At 40.9% G+C, this 19,685-nt stretch overlaps 2 protein-coding genes across 3 annotated transcripts in view; both read right to left on the bottom strand.

Annotated features, from left to right (window-relative positions):
- The window catches only part of dusp22a (dual specificity phosphatase 22a), a 75,823-nt gene extending 58,922 nt beyond the window's left edge, over positions 1-16,901 (bottom strand). Inside the window, exons 1-2 of one of the 2 annotated variants that reach the window (XM_073849983.1) lie at positions 16,708-16,901; positions 15,929-15,962 (exon numbers count right to left, since the gene is read on the bottom strand). In XM_073849983.1, coding sequence (XP_073706084.1) covers positions 15,929-15,962; positions 16,708-16,728 — 55 coding nt within the window. In that variant the 5' untranslated portion in view covers positions 16,729-16,901. The remainder of the gene's footprint in view (positions 1-15,928; positions 15,963-16,707) is intronic. The other variant, XM_073849984.1, reaches the window with a different exon arrangement.
- A 526-nt stretch (positions 16,902-17,427) lies between these two features.
- cox4i1 (cytochrome c oxidase subunit 4I1) lies at positions 17,428-19,598 on the bottom strand. Its single transcript, XM_073849986.1, has 5 exons — positions 19,540-19,598; positions 18,299-18,375; positions 18,064-18,228; positions 17,834-17,965; positions 17,428-17,728 (listed from the first exon to the last, which is right to left on the bottom strand). The coding sequence occupies exons 2-5, from the start codon at positions 18,372-18,374 to the stop codon at positions 17,592-17,594; spliced, it is 510 nt and encodes a 169-aa protein (XP_073706087.1). The 5' UTR covers position 18,375; positions 19,540-19,598; the 3' UTR covers positions 17,428-17,591.
- Positions 19,599-19,685: the final 87 nt, after the last annotated feature.

The raw sequence follows: 19,685 nt of genomic DNA, 5'->3' as shown, positions 1-19,685 counted from the left end.
CCTCAAACATTAATCCGTAATAGGTAAATTATTGCGCATGCTAAGACTCTCACATTTAGAATCACTCAGTCAAACGAGAAGATACATAGATCATGTTTGGTGTCTATGAGCAGCATTTATTATTCCCTAAATGTTAATGTTTGTGGCATCTTAATAACTCCTTGCTTTATAGGTATTATTGAACTTTTGAAAGTTTTGTGGCCAAACAACCAATCAGCTTCCACATGCGAAACACCATTTTGAGAGACAAAGACTTTCAATCTTCCCTCCAAAACTCAGATCAACCGGATTGGACAAGGTCCAACTGTGGGCGTGAACGACCTACAGGTTTATAAACCTTCCCTCATCTCTCTCTCATGCTCTTGCCTCAAAGACACGTCACCCGCACCTCCCCCCAGAGGGGGGGGGGGGGGGGTTGCTCACCTAGCATAAGGAGATGAGGCCTGAGTTACTTGAAAAACTCTAAAGGAACTCTCAAGAAACTGGAAAGGACTTTCTGAACTGAACCCATACGGAACCAATGCACAACGATGAGAGCTTGCAAGTATCCGTTCTTTCTACAAACGTATATAGCTGCGTTTAAGGCGTTTTATAAAAAACGATTTCAGGTTGTTCAGAACCGTTTCATCCCTGTATCATGCTCTCTCTCTCTCTCTCTCTCTCTCTCTCTCTCTCTCTCTTATACTCTCTCTCTCACGCGTTCTCTGTCTATTTGTGTTTTATGTACGTTTGTCTATGTATCGTTTGTAAGTAGAATAGTTTAATAAACAACCATATATTCACATATAATGATTCTCTGTGCTGAATGCTTACATTACAAAAGTCACTTAAACTGTTTCGATCTCATATTGCTACCTTAAGCCCTATTCTGTTCAATTGTTTTAACTCCGTTCTGGTTAGTAAAAATGCGTTGCCGTGACGACGGGCCAACGTCAGAGTAATGGGTATCACTGAACAATTTGCTGGACAAAGAAACCAGTCGATATCATTATTACTGTTATTGATCAGAAACTGGAAATTGCGTATATTTAATGACGATTATTATACACGATTTCCTGTGAGTTAAACTACTTTCCCTGACTGAAATGTATGTTTTAAATAACTCATTTCATCCTATTCATTGGTCATAAGACCTGGTGGAGTTTTGCAGTGTATATGTGATGAGAGAAACAGTCTCATGCATATACACACATATATTGATCATCTTAAATTCTTTGAGCTAACCAAAATTCTCTACATAATTTGGCGTTAGAATGCGGGGCAGTTTTAAACTATGTGATGTGAGCAGCTCAGGAATAATTTGTGTGTCTACATGCTTGTTTATTCAAACTCGGCTCGCGACTCGCGTCTCGGCTCGCGTTGTTTGTGTGTGTGTGTTAGAACGGTGTGGACCAGCCCACCTTTAACACCTTCACAGATGTTTGAGCCTCTCGCACAGAGAAACTCAACCGCTGTTAAGACGTAACTTAACTGCAGTTTATATATTGACCCTATATAATAGTGCGTCCTAAAGCCACCCTAAATTAAGCGAAGGAAACCTTTTTTTAGCGTGAAGAAGCTGATTGAGCGATGTTCCTCATTCACCTTAAGGCCTTTATATATTGACCCTATAAAATAGTGCGTCCTAAAGCCACCCTAAATTAAGCGAAGGAAACCTTTTTTTAGCGTGAAGAAGCTGATTGAGCGATGTTCCTCTTTCACCTTACAAGGCCATATCTTTATATTTTGAGGGTAGATAGATTAGCCATTGATGTGCACTCCAATGTTAAGCAGCTATCTTGCTCCTTTGGGTTAAAACCTCAGCTTAGCTAACTGATTAGGTTGACCCCGTTTGCTCATCGAATAGATTTAATATAGTAAACAACTTCGCGTTATTACTGTACAAATCTTGATCGAGTGTTATTTATTTGTTTTGTGCAAAGCACACAGTCAGGAGGCTGACTCAAGATCAAGGTGCACGCATCGTAACTAAGCAACCTTTTAATAGTGTAACCATCCTATTAAGTTAAAGTTTGCAAACACATGTACCTGTGTTCAGTAAAACGGACACAAGAAATATACACCCGCGATAACGCGTCGCCATGGTAACTGCGCTTAGATGCGCGTTTAAATCCACAGAAGGTGGAATCTGAAATCCCGCATAAAAGGTATTTCCTTCTATTAAAAGATAGAAGTCTGTCTAAAACCTCTTCCAATACCTATGCCTGATTTCATTTTTTTTTTCTTTTTCTTTGAGCAACAACGCTTATGGATAATCCCAGTCAGTCTCTCCCTTCTTTTTTCCTTTTTGATTTTACATTATTAATTATTGTTATTTAAACCATAATGATAATTAACATAATGTATGTTTTCTTTTTTGTGTGTGTGTGTGTGTGATTTAATTTTAATTATTTCACCGCCTTAGATTCAACTCTCCCTTTAGCAATTATAATTGTATTTGCTCATTTTAAATTTTTGATTAAACAGTCTTGATTTAAATTTAAACTTTGACCAAATCGATCAAGTTGCACTCTCAGTACCCCGGGTAATTCGGCCCATCCCAGGGGGGCCTTTCTCTCTTTTGCTCTCTCAGCTCTGCCATTTCCCAGGTGTGACGACTCCATAGCGCCCCCACCCGGTGGGCCCCGTCACTGACCCCAGGGCTGGCAGTCAGCTCACTTTCTCTCTTTTGCTTTAACCCTTTATACCTCTCTTTCTGATGGATTTTGTTTTTGTTTTTCTCCCTATTAGAGACTGAACCTGTCTGAACATCAGTGAAATCTTTTGGTAACTACACCGATGAACTGAATAGCTCCAAAGTTAATCGCTCATCATTAAGTTTACTCATAGTTTCCTGTGTTTACCCACACAAACTATCTGACCCCTTCTTTACAGCTAGGATAATAAGCGTTTAGTTTGCGTCACCATCTGATGACATCAGTTAAGTGCGCAACACATAGCAACATTTTAGCTCATTAGTTCTGTACGGACTTGCATTGGCTCGTTGTGCTTTGTCTCTCCCTCTCTATTTGTGTCAACATGTCACCATCCAGTCCCGCCATCCAGTCCAGACAAGGCAAAGATGCCATCCTGCCCTGGGTCTAGTGACTACAGCCCCTGAGCGGAGAACAGCCGGACGACCACGCACACAGGCGAATGGATCACGATCCAGTCAAGAGCTACGGCTGAAGAGAACCAATCAACTCATCTACAGCCCGGACCATCAGTGACCACGCCCTCAACAAGATCGTCTGACTAAAACCGCAGCGGAGAAAGCTTCACCCACGACGGAACCAGGACAGCGCGCAGAACCGCCTAGACCATCTGGATGTTCAGAGATAGCGGATGAAGAGGACAAGGACCTACACGAGGAGAGAGGAGAAAAGCTTCAAGACACGCCTGCAACACCCCCACAGACTGAACGCAGAGAGCAGTACAGGAGAACACTCCTAAACAGCGGAAGCTCTCTTTACAATGGACCCAGGCAGACAGCAGCACTCATGCCACGGCCAAAGCCTCTTAAGGCCTCCTGCAAGCAGCCTACGCCGAAGTTCAAGTAACGACTCCGCAAAGAAACACAAAGTGAGCTGAACCCAGCACACCTTAAAGAACTCAAATGCTTGCAGATAACAATATGAACAAACAGGAGAGCTCAACACAAAATCTCTCCCGGGCCTAACAGCCCACCGTTCACACCTCACACGCCAGCAAGCTGGCCGGGAATCTGACAGGTGTCACCACAAAACGCTGTCTTCCTGAACACTGCAGTAGGCTACAACACACGCCTGTCTGCAAAACATTGACTTTTAAGCAAGAACATTGCCCAGTGTGACCACGAGACAGATCTGCTTAGCTCCACCTCCAGCTAACAGGACCCCAGCCATTTGTACCAGCAGTCAAAACTGTCAAAACTGAATACAGCAGCTAAGAACACGACTGCTACGACCAGCATCTGAGCCTACGTGAGACAACGCAACAGGCACCAAGGGAAGATGGCATCAACGCCAGAAAATCTTTCCCCTCAGATATCCACATCACACTGTGAGTCACCACCCAAATGCTACAGCCTTCTTCCGTACAGCGATCGCTCGATTCAGCGGACTCTACAGACCGCCGGAAAACAGCCAAGCACCAGAAGGCAATAAAGATTAGCAAAGTGATTGTCCAGCTGCCCCATGCCAAGGGGGGATGTCTGACTGACCAAGGTGAACAAACATACAGTGGTGTATGGGAGCTGAACACGCAGCGACATCACTGTGTGGGAGTGATCTGAGATCAGTGCAGGCCAACACTGAGGACACCTGTGCTCTGAACTTAACCTGGAATAGACAATGCAAAACCTGCTACTTCCTGTTTCTCACAGCCCTACGATACTCCCTCAACTGCGAGAAAGCCTTGCTAGATAAGATTACTCCCAGATGTTTACACTCTGGCGAACGAACTACCTGCATTCACCAAAAGGGGTCACTGTTCGGCTCAAAACACAGTGTGGCTAAAACCCTAACGCTGCACACACATTCAATGGAATACGTGAAGCAGTGCCCACTCTAGAAGCCACACCCCCTTTCTGAAAAGTAATCTTTTGCAGTGTACATACCATTCAGGTATTTCAAAGACTTTAAACAATTCCGTCACGAAGAGCCTAAGGGAAAATGGCCACTCAGAAGTGGTGCAAAAGCTGCTCTCCACATATGACGATGATGCAGAACTAATGTCATGTACATGGTCCCACGCACAGAACGACATGACACCACACCAAGCCTACCTGCATCCAGGGCTACACAGAAACCACCGACAAGCTTGGAGAACTGTGAAAAGAACCGCCCACTCAGGAAAACAAGCGCTCAAGACAGTGTCACAAACACCAAAATGACACCTGCGCTACACCAAATCCCTGAGTTGCACACACTGAAGGGAGTATCATCTGCCATCCACTACCTCCACCCTGGTCCACACTGACAGCGCGGCCAGAAGGGGGGTGGATTACACCTGCAGCGGCTCTCAGCAGAGCCCAGCACCCAGATGACAACAGCTGCGCTGCACAAGCCATCCAGCGATGTGCCAATCGCACCAGAAGACAGAGGGAATCACAGAGACCTGCCACCAATGTGTGATGTTTATAACTATCAATGCCTGCAGACCAAGGGTCCCACGCACACAAACCCATGTGCTTATAGACCAAAGAGCGAGGCAAGACACGCCCAGAGCAGGTACCTAGTGGAAAACGACAAGCCTGTCCCACTGCAACACCTTAAGCCGGGCCACCTGACATCACAGCACGAGTGACGGCAATCGGATCAACCCTTGTGTCACAGCAAGTCGCAAGAACTCCCTCTGAAAATTACTAACCTGCATAGACTCAAAGTAGGCTAAGCTCAGTTTCAAACAACACCACTCAGTTTGAAACAGACGAGCATTAACAACTGTTCCAGACAAGCATTGCCATCACAATAAGAACATTACATGCTATTCGTGGAAAAATAGTGAAAGGCCCAGGAAAAAACTGAGGGATTTTGTGGCTGCCTAAGGTTTTCAACAACAAAAAACCCACCCACCCAACCCAAGCATCGCTTCTAAGCCACAAGCAAACACCTCACGCTGCTTCGCTGCCTGCATCACACCCATGCACACTGGCTCCACCTACAAAATAGCTCTGCTAAAGCAGCCTCCACTGCTCCCAAGCACTGCTGACACTTAACCTTGCACTGTCCGACCACACTAAGGCACTAAGCCGAAAACAACTCAGTGATGTCACACACATGCCGCATCTAGATGACACATCCTCACATTTGTTCCTGATAACCAAACACCGCCACAGCTCCCAGCTTTCCAGGAACAAAGGGGGGTCATTGCTGATGTATGCCCAAGATGCACCGTGCAGAATACACCAGAGTACCAAAGCCACTACCAACGCAAAAGTGGCGCACTGCCAAGCATGCAGTGACAGAGGACATCAGAATATGCTAAGTTTGATGCCAGCTCGAAACCAGCGGATTTCAAACGACACAGCCTCTCTACGATGCAAAGCAGTCAGTCGACGAGAAACATCTGTGAACGTTTACCACCAGATGGCACCAGACACGACACCCGTGTCAACTAAGAGACCATCCTTGTCACCACCTACATTGCTCACCAGTACTTCAGTGAAACATGCCTGAGTGCGACACCTGCATCCAAAGAGCGCAGGAAGCCAAAAGCATGCCGCAGCCAGCGAGATTCACAATAGGAACTGTGAACCAGCGTGTCTCAGACATCCAGCCCTGCCACTCACCAAATGGACAAATGGACAACTCACATCCAGCCTGGACAACCAGGAGCTGAGCAGCATCATCTTCTCCTTGGCCCACACCCTCAAGGGCCTCAGACAGGAGGTAAATGAACTGAACCTGCAAGTCTCCGAGTACCAAAATTAACCGACACCCACAAGGACAGCTGGACACGCCTGCTTTTCCAGAACAGAGTTTCTGATGCTAACAAAGAGCTCCTTGAATGAAACTCCACTGAGAAGTACTGAAAGATAAACTTCTGACTCCTTGCCCAACGCAACACCGCATTAGACTTCCCAAAAGGAAAAAGCATCCCATAAGTCCAGCCGACACCTCAGGAGCAGCCAGACAATGTTGAATGGAGCAACGGGCCCACAGGCCCAACAGCAAAACCCCTACCAACACAACTCAGACCCGCTCAAGTCAGTGTCGACAACCCCAACATCAGACGCCTGATGACATTTGAGCAAAACAGCGGGATAACAGACACCTGCTGCCCTCCTGCACCCTAACCGGGTCCGTCGGAAACTTTCTTTACACTACAAAATCTTTACGACAATTCTCTGCGAACCCTGGAACTACCTGCCCTCTCACAAGTGAGAGTCCAACCAGCGATTCCAGACTGCAGGGACCACAGATACTAGATAACAACCACCTGACACAGACCAACCTGGGTCAGGATGACAAGTGACAGTGCCTCGACACCTGCTGCACAAAGCTCGAGGACCCATACCTTGCCACTGTCTACATTATCACACCTGATAACGTCGACCACGGCACCACAGTCGCTCCTTGAAGCACCAACCTCCAGAGAGCCACCTCTCTCTTCCAGCCATGAGTGCCGGGTGCATGCCTGATTGTTCCGCACCTTTGACGTCGCTCGCTGTTGTCTGTTGGACGGACAACAACGTTCGAAAGAGGGGATATGTAGTGCCTGGAGCCCATCAGACATGAAATAACTAGTTATATTCCTTAAATGACTTCTCCCCCATGATTAACACCTATGTGCTATGAGCCAGACCTCTGGTCACTATCCAACTCATCCCCCACCATCAAGATAAGACTCTTACAGAAATGCAGATACACTTTCCTTATTCAGACATACAGTTATATAGAAATGTACACATATCAATGTGTTACCTTTTCTTATATTGTTGTTTCTGTTATGTATGTCGGCCTCAAACATTAATCCGTAATAGGTAAATTATTGCGCATGCTAAGACTCTCACATTTAGAATCACTCAGTCAAACGAGAAGATACATAGATCATGTTTGGTGTCTATGAGCAGCATTTATTATTCCCTAAATGTTAATGTTTGTGGCATCTTAATAACTCCTTGCTTTATAGGTATTATTGAACTTTTGAAAGTTTTGTGGCCAAACAACCAATCAGCTTCCACATGCGAAACACCATTTTGAGAGACAAAGACTTTCAATCTTCCCTCCAAAACTCAGATCAACCGGATTGGACAAGGTCCAACTGTGGGCGTGAACGACCTACAGGTTTATAAACCTTCCCTCATCTCTCTCTCATGCTCTTGCCTCAAAGACACGTCACCCGCACCTCCCCCCAGAGGGGGGGGGGGGGGGGGTTGCTCACCTAGCATAAGGAGATGAGGCCTGAGTTACTTGAAAAACTCTAAAGGAACTCTCAAGAAACTGGAAAGGACTTTCTGAACTGAACCCATACGGAACCAATGCACAACGATGAGAGCTTGCAAGTATCCGTTCTTTCTACAAACGTAGATAGCTGCGTTTAAGGCGTTTTATAAAAAACGATTTCAGGTTGTTCAGAACCGTTTCATCCCTGTATCATGCTCTCTCTCTCTCTCTCTCTCTCTCTCTCTCTCTTATACTCTCTCTCTCACGCGTTCTCTGTCTATTTGTGTTTTATGTACGTTTGTCTATGTGCGATCGTTTGTAAGTAGAATAGTTTAATAAACAACCATATATTCACATATAATGATTCTCTGTGTTGAATGCTTACATTACAAAAGTCACTTAAACTGTTTCGATCTCATATTGCTACCTTAAGCCCTATTCTGTTCAATTGTTTTAACTCCGTTCTGGTTAGTAAAAATGCGTTGCCGTGACGACGGGCCAACGTCAGAGTAATGGGTATCACTGAACAATTTGCTGGACAAAGAAACCAGTCGATATCATTATTACTGTTACTGATCAGAAACTGGAAATTGCGTATATTTAATGACGATTATTATACACGATTTCCTGTGAGTTAAACTACTTTCCCTGACTGAAATGTATGTTTTAAATAACTCATTTCATCCTATTCATTGGTCATAAGACCTGGTGGAGTTTTGCAGTGTATATGTGATGAGAGAAACAGTCTCATGCATATACACACATATATTGATCATCTTAAATTCTTTGAGCTAACCAAAATTCTCTACACTATAGATTGCTCCTGCTGACTATATCCACTTTTTTATGAAGACTTCAGATGACCAGCACCTATGAAGAGATGACGCCAACCCTTGAGAGGACTTCAGATGAAGCAGACTCTAAATAAACATACAAAACTGATAAATTGCCCTTGCATTGTAATCAACATGATCACATCATGCTTTAATTTGTTCATTGTTTCTGATTACATGTTACTTAACTGCATGATTTGTATAGCTTAATTTCAGAACATTTCTGCAATATGAACATTACAGTAAAACTGATACGCCTGTTAACAGAGCTCTGATTTGTAAAGCTGCTAGAAACAATGTGTATACTAAAAAGTGCCATACAAATAAATGTAAATTGAACAAAACTTGATGATTCATTTTTTCTCCTCTCCATATCAGTAGAGTAACCATACATTCACTCTGCTTTATGTGACTGGTGCACTCCCATGCAGCACAGCAAACTGTAATGGAGACTGTTCAAGGACAACTTGGTTTATAATTTATTATAAATGTCTAAATCGATTTATGTAAATATGTGCATAACAAAACTCAACATACATAAAATATATGATTTAATGTGTAAAAATGTTTTAAGTTTTTTCAGTTTGAATATACTACAAATATATTTTTAGATATTAATAATTGAGGGGTGCACAAGAATCAAAAACCTTAACCAAGATTCATTTTCACTTAATCATAAATATATTTACTTATTTGGAATTAATTTTAAAAAGACAACAAACTTATCACTTACAATGAGATTAGTAAAACGACAGTAAACATTAAGATGTGATTGCACTTGATTAACATACAAGCTGTAAGAACACACACGCACATATAGAAATAATTATATTTATTTATAGAGGCTGAATTACTTGGTAAAAGACCACAATGTCGTTTATATAGCAAACACGGACTTTTACCATGGTAACTTCAGCCTTAAATATGTTAACAAGGCAGGTACGGATCGCTAACCACAGCAATCCTCAAATATTAGCAGTTTTTATCTTTTAAAACCAACACTATTACAACTACATATATATATACTACGTATACATGTATACATTATTTTATAAATAATGTCAATAAATCATTTTTTGTCAACTAAATACCAAAAATTGCTGTCCTGTCCCTCTAACTCAATGTATTCCAATTGCCCGCTATGAACTTCCTGGAACTATTTGAGGGCTGCGTGAATCACGTGACGATCGAGCGTTTTGGACTTCCGTTGTCGCAACTCTCTCTCTATATGGCTCTGGGCTCGGCTAAAGCATACATGACCGTAGTTACCTGTGATTGGCCTGGCTGTGCGTCACTCAGAAAACAACAGGCCAATCAGAAGAGAGGCTCATGAATATTAATTAGATGGGCCAAAATCGACCTGTTTTTGACAGAGCTCCTAAAAAGGAGCTGTAAAAATATATTGAGATGGATTTTGGTAGCCTGGAAAAATCCAGACCCTAATCTATTAAGATTAAGGGTCTGGGATCGAGCAATGAAAACTGCCTAACATTTACATTTACATTTACATTTATTCATTTAGCAGACGCTTTTATCCAAAGCGACTTACAATTGGGGATGCAACAAGTGATTCGTCCTAAGGAGGCAGGTCAACCTAGGAAGTGCTCAAAAATACCATATATCGGCATTGTTAGATAAGTACTGAATAGAAAGGGAAGATCAAGAAAAGAGAGAAGTTTTTTTTTTTTTTTTTTTTTTTTTTTTTTTTATTATTGAGTCAAATAGTGTCGAAAGAGATGGGTTTTCAGAAGTCGCTTGAAGGCAGTTAGGGAATGTGCATTCCGGATATGGGAGGGAAGGTTATTCCACCAGGCAGGACTATTGAACGAGAATGTTCTGGACAGTGATTTCATGCCTCTCTGTGGTGGTACAACGAGGCGTCTTTCATTAGAGGATCTCAGAGATCTAGAGGGAGTGTAAATTCGTAATAGTGAACGTAGGTAAGCAGGTGATGAGCCGGTGGCTGTCCTATATGCCAGCATCAGTGTCTTGAACTTAATGCGAGCCGCCACTGGTAGCCAGTGAAGGGATATGAAGAGAGGTGTGACATGGGCCTTTTTTGGTTCATTGAAGACCAGGCGTGCTGCTGCATTCTGAATCATTTGTAGAGGCCTGATTGTACATGCTGGAAGACCAGCTAGTAGAGCATTGCAGTAGTCCAGCCTGGAAATGACCAGGGCCTGGACGAGGAGTTGTGCAGCGTGCTCTGTTAGGAAGGGCCTGATCTTTCTGATGTTGTGCAGTGCAAACCTGCAAGATCGAGCAGTTTTAGCTATGTGGTCTTTAAAAGTCAATTGGTCATCAAACATTACACCAAGATTTCTGGCTGAAATTGAAGGGGTAACTGTTGATGAACCTAACTGGATTGAGAAGTCATGTTGTAGAGTCGGCGTGGCAGGGAAAACAAGGAGCTCAGTCTTTGCTAGATTGAGTTGGAGATGGTGTTCCTTCATCCATGCAGAGATATCCGCCAGGCAGCCTGAGATTCGTGCAGCTACCGATGGATCATCTGGTTTGAATGAGAGATAGAGCTGTGTGTCATCAGCATAGCAATGGTAGGAGAAGCCATGTGCTTGTATGATGGGGCCTAGAGATGTAGTGTATATGGAGAAGAGGAGGGGTCCAAGAACTGATCCCTGAGGAACCCCAGTAACCAGTTGTTGAGTTTTGGATACCTCACCACCCCAGGCCACCCTGAAAGACCTACCAGTGAGGTAGGATTTGAACCAGTGAAGTGAAGTTCCTGTGATGCCCAGCGATGAGAGGGTGGACAAAAGGATCTGATGATTCACTGTGTCGAAAGCAGCAGATAGGTCCAGCAAAATGAGAACCGATGATTTGGAATCAGCTTTTGCAATCCGTAAGGCTTCAGTGACAGACAGTAGAGCAGTCTCAGTTGAATGGCCACTCCTGAAGCCTGACTGGTTGGTATCCAATAGATTGTTCTGCGCAAGAAATGAAGATAGCTGGTTGAAAACAGCTCGTTCCAGCGTTTTTGCTATGAATGGAAGGAGAGAGACAGGTCTGTAGTTGTCTACAAGTGAAGTGTTTAGAGTAGGTTTTTTGAGCAGCGGGGTTACCCGGGCCTGCTTAAATGTAGTAGGGAAGGTGCCTGTGAGAAGAGATGAGTTGATGATGTGTGTGAGCGCCGGTAGGATTGTGGGAGCGATTGCTTGAAGAAAGTGCGAGGGGATAGGATCTAAAGGACATGTCGTCGGATGGCTGGAGAGGAGAAGTTTGCTAACTTCAGCCTCAGAGTGGGGACTGAAGGAGAAGAGGGGAGTTCCAGATGCGGGTGAGATCAATTTTAGTTCCTGTATGTGTGGAGCTGAGAACTGATTGCTGATAGATGCAGTTTTGTCTGTGAAGAATGTGGCGAAGTCCTCAGCTGTTATAGTAGTGGTGGGAGGTGGTGGAGGGGGGCAAAGCAGTGAATTGAAAGTTTTGAAGAGGTTTCGTGTGTCTGGAGCATTGTTGATCTTATTGTGGAAGTATGAAGATTTGGCAGTGTGGACTTGGGTAGAGAATGATGACAGCAGAGACTGATACATACTCAAGTCAGACGGATCCTTAGATTTGTGCCATTTCCTCTCAGCTGCCCTAAGTTTGGAGCGCTGCTCACGAAGAAACTCGGATAACCAAGGGTTTGAGGGAGCAGCCCGTGCTGGCCTGGAGGAGAGAGGGCAAATATCATCTAGACAAGTCGTGAGAGTCGAGCACAGGGTGTCCGTTGCTGTATTAGTATCCAGGGATGAGAAGTGGGTTTGAGAGGGAAGAGAGGAGGATACTAAAGACGAAAGGCGGGAAGGTGAGAGAGAGCGTAGGCCTAACTCGAGGGGTGGCACCAAGCATGCATTTGAAACTCTAACTGCACGCAATTGGATAACGCCATGACCAATCACAACAATACACGCTTAGCTACCAGCAGAGCTAAATGATGTTTCATTAACAAAGTTCGGGAGAAGCGCGTCAGATGCTTAGCGTAAACATCACAAGTCAATCAGCGCCATAGGTTTAAATACAGCTGACTCACCTCAATTCACTCGATGGTTTATCAGTAAACCTCCACCACCCCATCTCATCACTCCGAGTTCTCGCTACTCCTATTGGGGGGTAACGTACTCTGGGTTCGGGCCACTCCCGAGCTCGGAGCCCTTCACCGGACAGCACGCCAAACATGCACTACTATTCTCCGGCTAATTATATGTAAGCGTGAACTCGTGAACTGATAGATTAAACTCTTGCCGTATCCAGTCGGCAAAAACGTCCTTCTTGCAAAGGAACGATTCGAGTTTTCAGTTTTCTGTTCCTCTTTTATATGGAAAGCCAAGTCTAACTCGTTCATTGTAGCGGCCAAAGCCGTTTCAAACAACTTGTTGTTCATCTGTAGCGACAGCGATCTTTCAAAGTTTACTATATGATTCGAACGTCGCAGTGCTGTCATCATCAGCTTAGCTCGCCTCTGGCCCGCCTACATCAGATACACCGATTTGATTGGTTCCCACAATTGCTTACGTATTGCAGTAACCTGCATCATTGCTCGATGCCAGAGTGTCTTGCAGAGACAATTCAAATTGTGCTCTCACGAGACCTCTGGATTTCCAGGGTAGGATTTTGGCACTTATACCGCAAATATATATTCTTAAGGACATCAACAACTAAAATAAACCTCCAGAAATGTGTACAATATGGGACCTTTAAAAGTTTAAAATCCACCCTGTGTGTTTATAAATAAGACAATACATTAAAATAATATGGTAAGAAACACCTGTTTTCAATATCAATCAGCAAAACGACCTGTTTTGTACTGCTAAATTAGCTGGAAGCAGATGATCTTTATCGCTGTCTTTAAATGTTAAACGTTTTCTGTATAAATGGTTTTCTATCAGAGGAAAACACTTAACATGCATGCACTTTGTGTTCATATCCTGGGCTGCTTGCCTGCACATCATTAGCATCATCAGTATACTGGGTTTGGCCTTTTATTAATCTTTTTAATGCATTAAGCCACGTTAAGTTTTTGTTTATAACTCTATGGGAGGTAAATGCTTAACATAAAACTATATGCATTGCTTTCATATTCTAGAGTCCTCTGCTTGCAAACTCCTTTCAGAAAGGCAAGGAATTTTTAACACAGTTTTAAGGTGAATAATATTACGTTTACGTTTAGACATTTAGCAGACGCTTTTATCTAAAATCGACTTACAAAAGAGGACCTGGAACCAATCATAATCAACAAAACCGCAGTAACATGCAAATGTTATGACAAGTCTCATTTAGTCTAACGCAGTACACATAGAAATTTTTTTTTTTTTTTATTAGATTTTTTTGTTAAGAAAACAAGCAGTAAGTAAATTAATAGAGTCTAAAAGATTTGTTTTATAAAGAATATAATTAGAATAGAAGGTGCTAGATGGTCAAATAAATACAATATACTATAATATTTTAGTCATATCAACAGTTATTATTTATACACAATGTGTTATTGGTCATTTAAGTTTATGTTTTTGAAAGGAAAAAGTATCGGTATTGGTATCAATATCTGCGATATTGGCCCTGTATTTACTTGGTATCGGATCGATACCAAAATTTGCAGTATCGCACACCCCAAAGTTCAGATTTTTGAACTCACGCGTTTCGCGCAATTCGCGCGAATGGCGCGGCAATCGCTTGAAACGCTCAATATGCGCCGCAGGATGGCTATTCGCGTCTTTGCATTGACTTAACATGTAAATCACTCGCGCTTGCCGCTTCATTCGCGTCCGGTGTGAACGCACCATAAGGCGAATTTGATGTTTTCCTACGTTTCAGTGTGGATGAGAAGCTTTTGGAAAATGATTGGAAACGCTAGTGTGGACGGAGAGCGTTTTAAAATGAAAACTCTGTTTTCAAATGTATCCAGATTAATGTAAACGTAGCCTCAGGTCCTGTCGGTTCAGGACTGCTAGCTCAAGTTTTATTTGCTTCTTGAGTTAAGTCACTGCTAGTCAAACCCCACAGTCCAGAAATGGGAGCCCACTAGTTGCCCTAGGGCCTGACATCACAAAGATGCAGTAACATGGCGGGAAGTTATCTGTGACCTATAGTGTCAACTAGCTGTACAAAATGTTAAGACCTATCAAAAGGCCCTATATAAGTGGCACTGAATGGCACTTTTCCAGAATCTTTTGACTGAATAAGTGAGCATACAAAAAACCTTATTGTAAGTAACACGGCATGAACGCCGTTTATTATGAGAATTGTTATTGTGTTTTCTGATTTGTTATTTTGTTTTTAGACTTGTCGTTATGTAACCTGTTGTTTTGCTTTTAGATTTATTTTGTTTTCAGTATTGCGATTTGTTGTGCACTTGTCAGCCACTGTATTAATGGGTTTTTCTGTAGCTAATAAATGTATCTAAATTGTTGCAGGTGTAACTTGTTTTGGTGTTTTGTTTTAGAACTTAGTCTTTTTTAGTTATAATACAAATTGTTTTGGTGTTTTGGTGAATGTCTGTTTCTCTGAAGTGTGCCCCCCTATGAAAACAAAATGCCCCCATTCTATTTGTGACCCTGGACCACAAAATCAGTCTTAAGTCGCTAGGGTATATTTGTAGCAATAGCCAAAAATACATTGCATGGGTCAAAATTTTTGATTTTTCTTTTATGCCAAAAATCATTAAGAAATTAAGTAAAGTTCATGTTCCATGAAGATTTTTTGTAAAATTCCTACTGTAAACATATCAAAATGTAATTTTTGATTTGTAATATGCATTGTTAAGAACCTAATTTGGACAACTTTAAAGGTGATTTTCTCAGTCTTTTTGATTTTTTTGCATCCTCAGATTTCTGATTTCAAATAGATGTATCTCAGTCAAATATTGTCCTATCCTAACAAACCATACATCAATAGAAAGCTTATTTATTGAGCTTTCATATGATGTATAAATCTCAGTTTTGTCAAATTTAACCTTATGACTGGTTTTGTGGTCCAAGGTCACATTTGTTCTGGTGAATGCCCTGGTGCACAGATAAATCACATATAATAAACATTGCCAAACATCTGCACACATTCAAATAAACATTTTTGCTTGCAGAATTAAACAACATATGACTTTATGCTCTCAAAATTGTGTCAGAAAAAACATTCTAGAGACATACCACTCATTTGACATACTAAAGATTATGAAAAAGATTGAATACTTTATGAATTGACTTAATGACAATAAATAATTTTAAGAAGAAAAAAAAACTTCAAAATGCTGCTTACCTCTTATATTTCCTAGATAGAGACCATCAATAACCTATGTACAAAATAAACAATATTTTGAATTTCCATCACATAAAATAGGAATTAACAAATAAATATAATATTACATAAATAAGTGAAAAGTTTTTAGGTAGTTGTCATACATTGTATTTTACCTAAACTTGCCTTTTTTAATGTGTTAAAATACAATTGTGTATACACACACACACACACACATATATATGAAAACCATCTAACTGTCTAAAGAGTGACTTGCAGTACAGGAGAACAGTGGCTTTTTCTATAGCTGTCCTTTTAATTTATTTAATTAATTAATTTCCTTGATAAACCTTCATCTTATCTTATATCTTATTAAATGTTTCTGGATGAACATAATAGAAGCATCATGCTCATCACAGAAGATGTCTATTTAAGTCACTTTATTTATCAATTGCATTTTAAAATATATATTAATAAAAATATGTGGTCATAACGTACCTTGGTATTACCATTTGATACCACGCATGACACACAGTGTTATAAGGGACATGGAATGGTTGAGTAGAAGTGATAAAACATACACTATGAAGGATAACTGCGATCACACGGCAATGTACTTGATTAGTGTACAAAGTGTGAAGTATCTCCAGTGTGTATCGGTCTCTGTTTACAGCTTTTCGTGTCAAGCGTCTCTTTAAATGTCACATTTAAAAATAAAGGCGCTGACATTCGACACCGACAAACATGACTATAAAGAGTAACATGCAAAAATGCTTTATAAACATGTTAACGCTGATTACCTTATTCATGCCGTTGCCCATGATTCATTTGTCATGTATGACTAATATAGTGAAGTTTACATGCAGACCTCAGGCTGGCATTATAGACCTAAGACAATGCATTACAGTGAGACGACGCGTCAACTAAAACCACACTGCTTCCAGTAATATTAAACCAAATTATATCCAGTAAGGATTCAAAAGAAAACAGTTGTTGTGACACAGCTTCCGGAACATTAAATATGTTGACGTCACAGCAGGACCGAACTTAACCCTTTTATTACAGTGAGCATTTGAGCCTGTGTGTACTTGTCCACATCGTTACAAAAAGAACTTATACTGGGTTAAAGTGGAAAACTTTAGCAAAACCTTTATCTAAAAACAATAATTCTTATCTCAATTCTCCCGTAGCACCACCTTAAATTGAACAGAAAATGTCAAGTAAGAGGCATAAAAATATGCAGTACTGTAGGTCTTCAGGACAATGATTGAAAACTGCTGTACTAGCCTACAGATCTAAAATTTACCAATTAATAAACACAGCTGTTTTCCTCCAAAATTGTTGTTTTTCAATTTCATTATTCCTAAATCAACATAGAATCAAGAACAGAGATTCTTGAATATCTCATAAAATTTTTCAAAACTATTAATTGCTCATTTGAATTAAAACATCAGTAATTTCATTGTTGTAATAGGATCTAAAAATAAAACACTGCACACAGACAAAACAAGGCAATCACATTAATACATATTGGAGTTTTATTTATTATACACAACCTTAAGAGGAAGCAAACTTCCAAAATCATTCAGAAGTAACAGTGGACAAAAAACAGACTTGTCTGTTTATTGGATGATTAGTTAGAAGGGGTGGGCCTGGTTCAACAGATTGACATGTACAGAACAATTTATTTCTTCCAAGCATTGTTTTCATAGTCCCATTTGGCTGAAAAGCCCTCAACAGGGTTGATCCTCATATCCAGCATTCTTTGGATCTCCTTCTGCTTGTATTCGGGGTCAAAGGTATTGGGGACATCTCCATAAACTAAACAGAGAAGACATACGTTTAATAACTGTACGCAAGTACAATCCTGGATGAGATGATCAGCAATACTTGAATATAGTTCAAATAAGTTGAACCAAAACTTACCATACTTCCTCTGCCACAACACAACTAGGCCAGTGACGCCAATGAAAAAGAAAATCCCTGCAACTACTGATTTCCACTCTCCTGTTCCCTTTTCCATTTCAGCAAAGCTCTCCTTGAAGCTGATACGATACACTGAAATCAACCGTTAAAGGCGGCAATTAGCAAATTAAAATAAAAACTCTGAAGTCAGAACCAACAGAGAGGTCTTCAACAATACTCGTATCACACACATGCAATCTTCTCCTCATTGGACAAAGCAGCCCAGGATCCCTTCTCTTTTTCCTTTAGAGACTTCTGTTCAGGGTTCAGCTGCTGCACAAACTTGATGTCAGGAAGAGGGCTCTCCCGCCGGTCAAAGTATGCTGGCAGTGTATAGTCCTCAACCTTAGCAACTCCTGAAAAGGACAAGTAAAAAAATGTTACACAATTAATATATATTTACACACAAGGAGACACGTGACTTACCATGTCCACCACGCAGGCAGATAGAAGTGGACAAGGCCCGATTACCAACAAGGCGAAACACTCTAGTTGCCAACATCCTGTGTAAGAACAAACAGTAAATGAGAAACTACTATTCTTTCTTTGCACTTTGAGAAGTCAGAATTTGAACAAAAAATATAAACATCAAGTACCTTTTTTTTTTTAAAGGACTAATTTTATTATGAAAACACCCAATCACTGTAGTGTATTTAAGTTCTCAAGTTTAAGCAAAATCTAAGGGCTATAATGTTATTTTGCACAAAATCTGACCAAAATGAAAGCGTTTGGTGCTTGGTTCAGTCAGTTAACTCAACTTCAAAGCTGGTGCAAACATATTTATGCAGTATAACGTTTTCACATTTCATCAGGTAAATGTAACAACAGAATTACACATTTAATTTCTTCAAGGCTGAACTTACAATCAAAACTCTTATTTACTTATAATTATAGAAACTATGTTGGGGACAAAAACCCATTTTGTCTACTGCAGACTATGACCTGTATTTATTTTCATTTATTAAGTGTACATTGTTAATGCATTTGTTTGTGGTGTCATTGCAAAAGTAAATTTCCTGTTTTATAGAAACAATATAACACCATGGTATTACAATTCTTTTACCATGCTTCGTTTTCAAGGAAAATCGCAATGTTGTCATTAACAGTAAGCAAGGCAGAAAACACTTATTTACAATAAGAAACTTATGATATTAACATCGCTTTACTATGGTATAGTTTCACTATTTATATAAATCCCTTAAAAAGAATAGTCAGTGCATACTGCAACACAGTTAAAATATGGCAATAACATTGACTTTGGCATGAGCCGATAAACTAACGTTGCAAGGTCATGTCGTCGTTGTGATTTGTTAAACAACCAAAAATATGGCATGTACCTCTAGAATACACTTAATACATTAATAAAATATGTGACTGTTTCCTACAGTCTGTTTTACTATGATGTACCTTGCTGGATAGCAATTAGAACACATGCACCGGTCTACTGCTAATGCTAAAGCTAAAGCTAAAACTGAAATACAGCATCAGACATCATCCGCATTAGCCTCAATGTCACTAAGACAATTTCAAACACACCCATTCGCTCGACACATAAAACAACATAAACAAAGCTTTATTAAATCAAACGATATAGAGCCTATATACGCCAAAATAAGTACGCAAAAAAAATATAATGAAAAAATAAATAAATAATTTTTCTCACAAACCTCGAGCCTCGTTCCGTCGCTCGCTCAGGAAAGGATAAAGGAAGTGAGCGAGTGACGCGAACAGGAAATAGATGGGCAGAGCGTTGCTGACGAATTGTTTAAGCTTTCGGATATTTTACAACAAATACAACACAATTTTGCTTTAA

The sequence above is a fragment of the Garra rufa genome, chromosome 11 (genome assembly GCF_049309525.1).
Source record: "Garra rufa chromosome 11, GarRuf1.0, whole genome shotgun sequence".
Classification (NCBI taxonomy): Eukaryota; Metazoa; Chordata; class Actinopteri; order Cypriniformes; family Cyprinidae; genus Garra; species Garra rufa.
The sequence above is the reverse complement of the archived record's forward strand: the minus strand, read 5'-3'. Positions and strand labels throughout refer to the sequence as shown.

Bases quoted from the DNA above. Each gene is read 5' to 3' on its own strand.
- cox4i1 (XM_073849986.1), bottom strand. From the start codon at position 18,374: ATGTTGGCAACTAGAGTGTTTCGCCTTGTTGGTAATCGGGCCTTGTCC. The intron at 18,229-18,298 runs GTAAGTCACGTG...TGTCCTTTTCAG, and splicing joins CTGCCTGCGTGGTGGACATG to GAGTTGCTAAGGTTGAGGAC. The intron at 17,966-18,063 runs GTGTGTGATACG...GGTTGATTTCAG, and splicing joins CAATGAGGAGAAGATTGCAT to TGTATCGTATCAGCTTCAAG.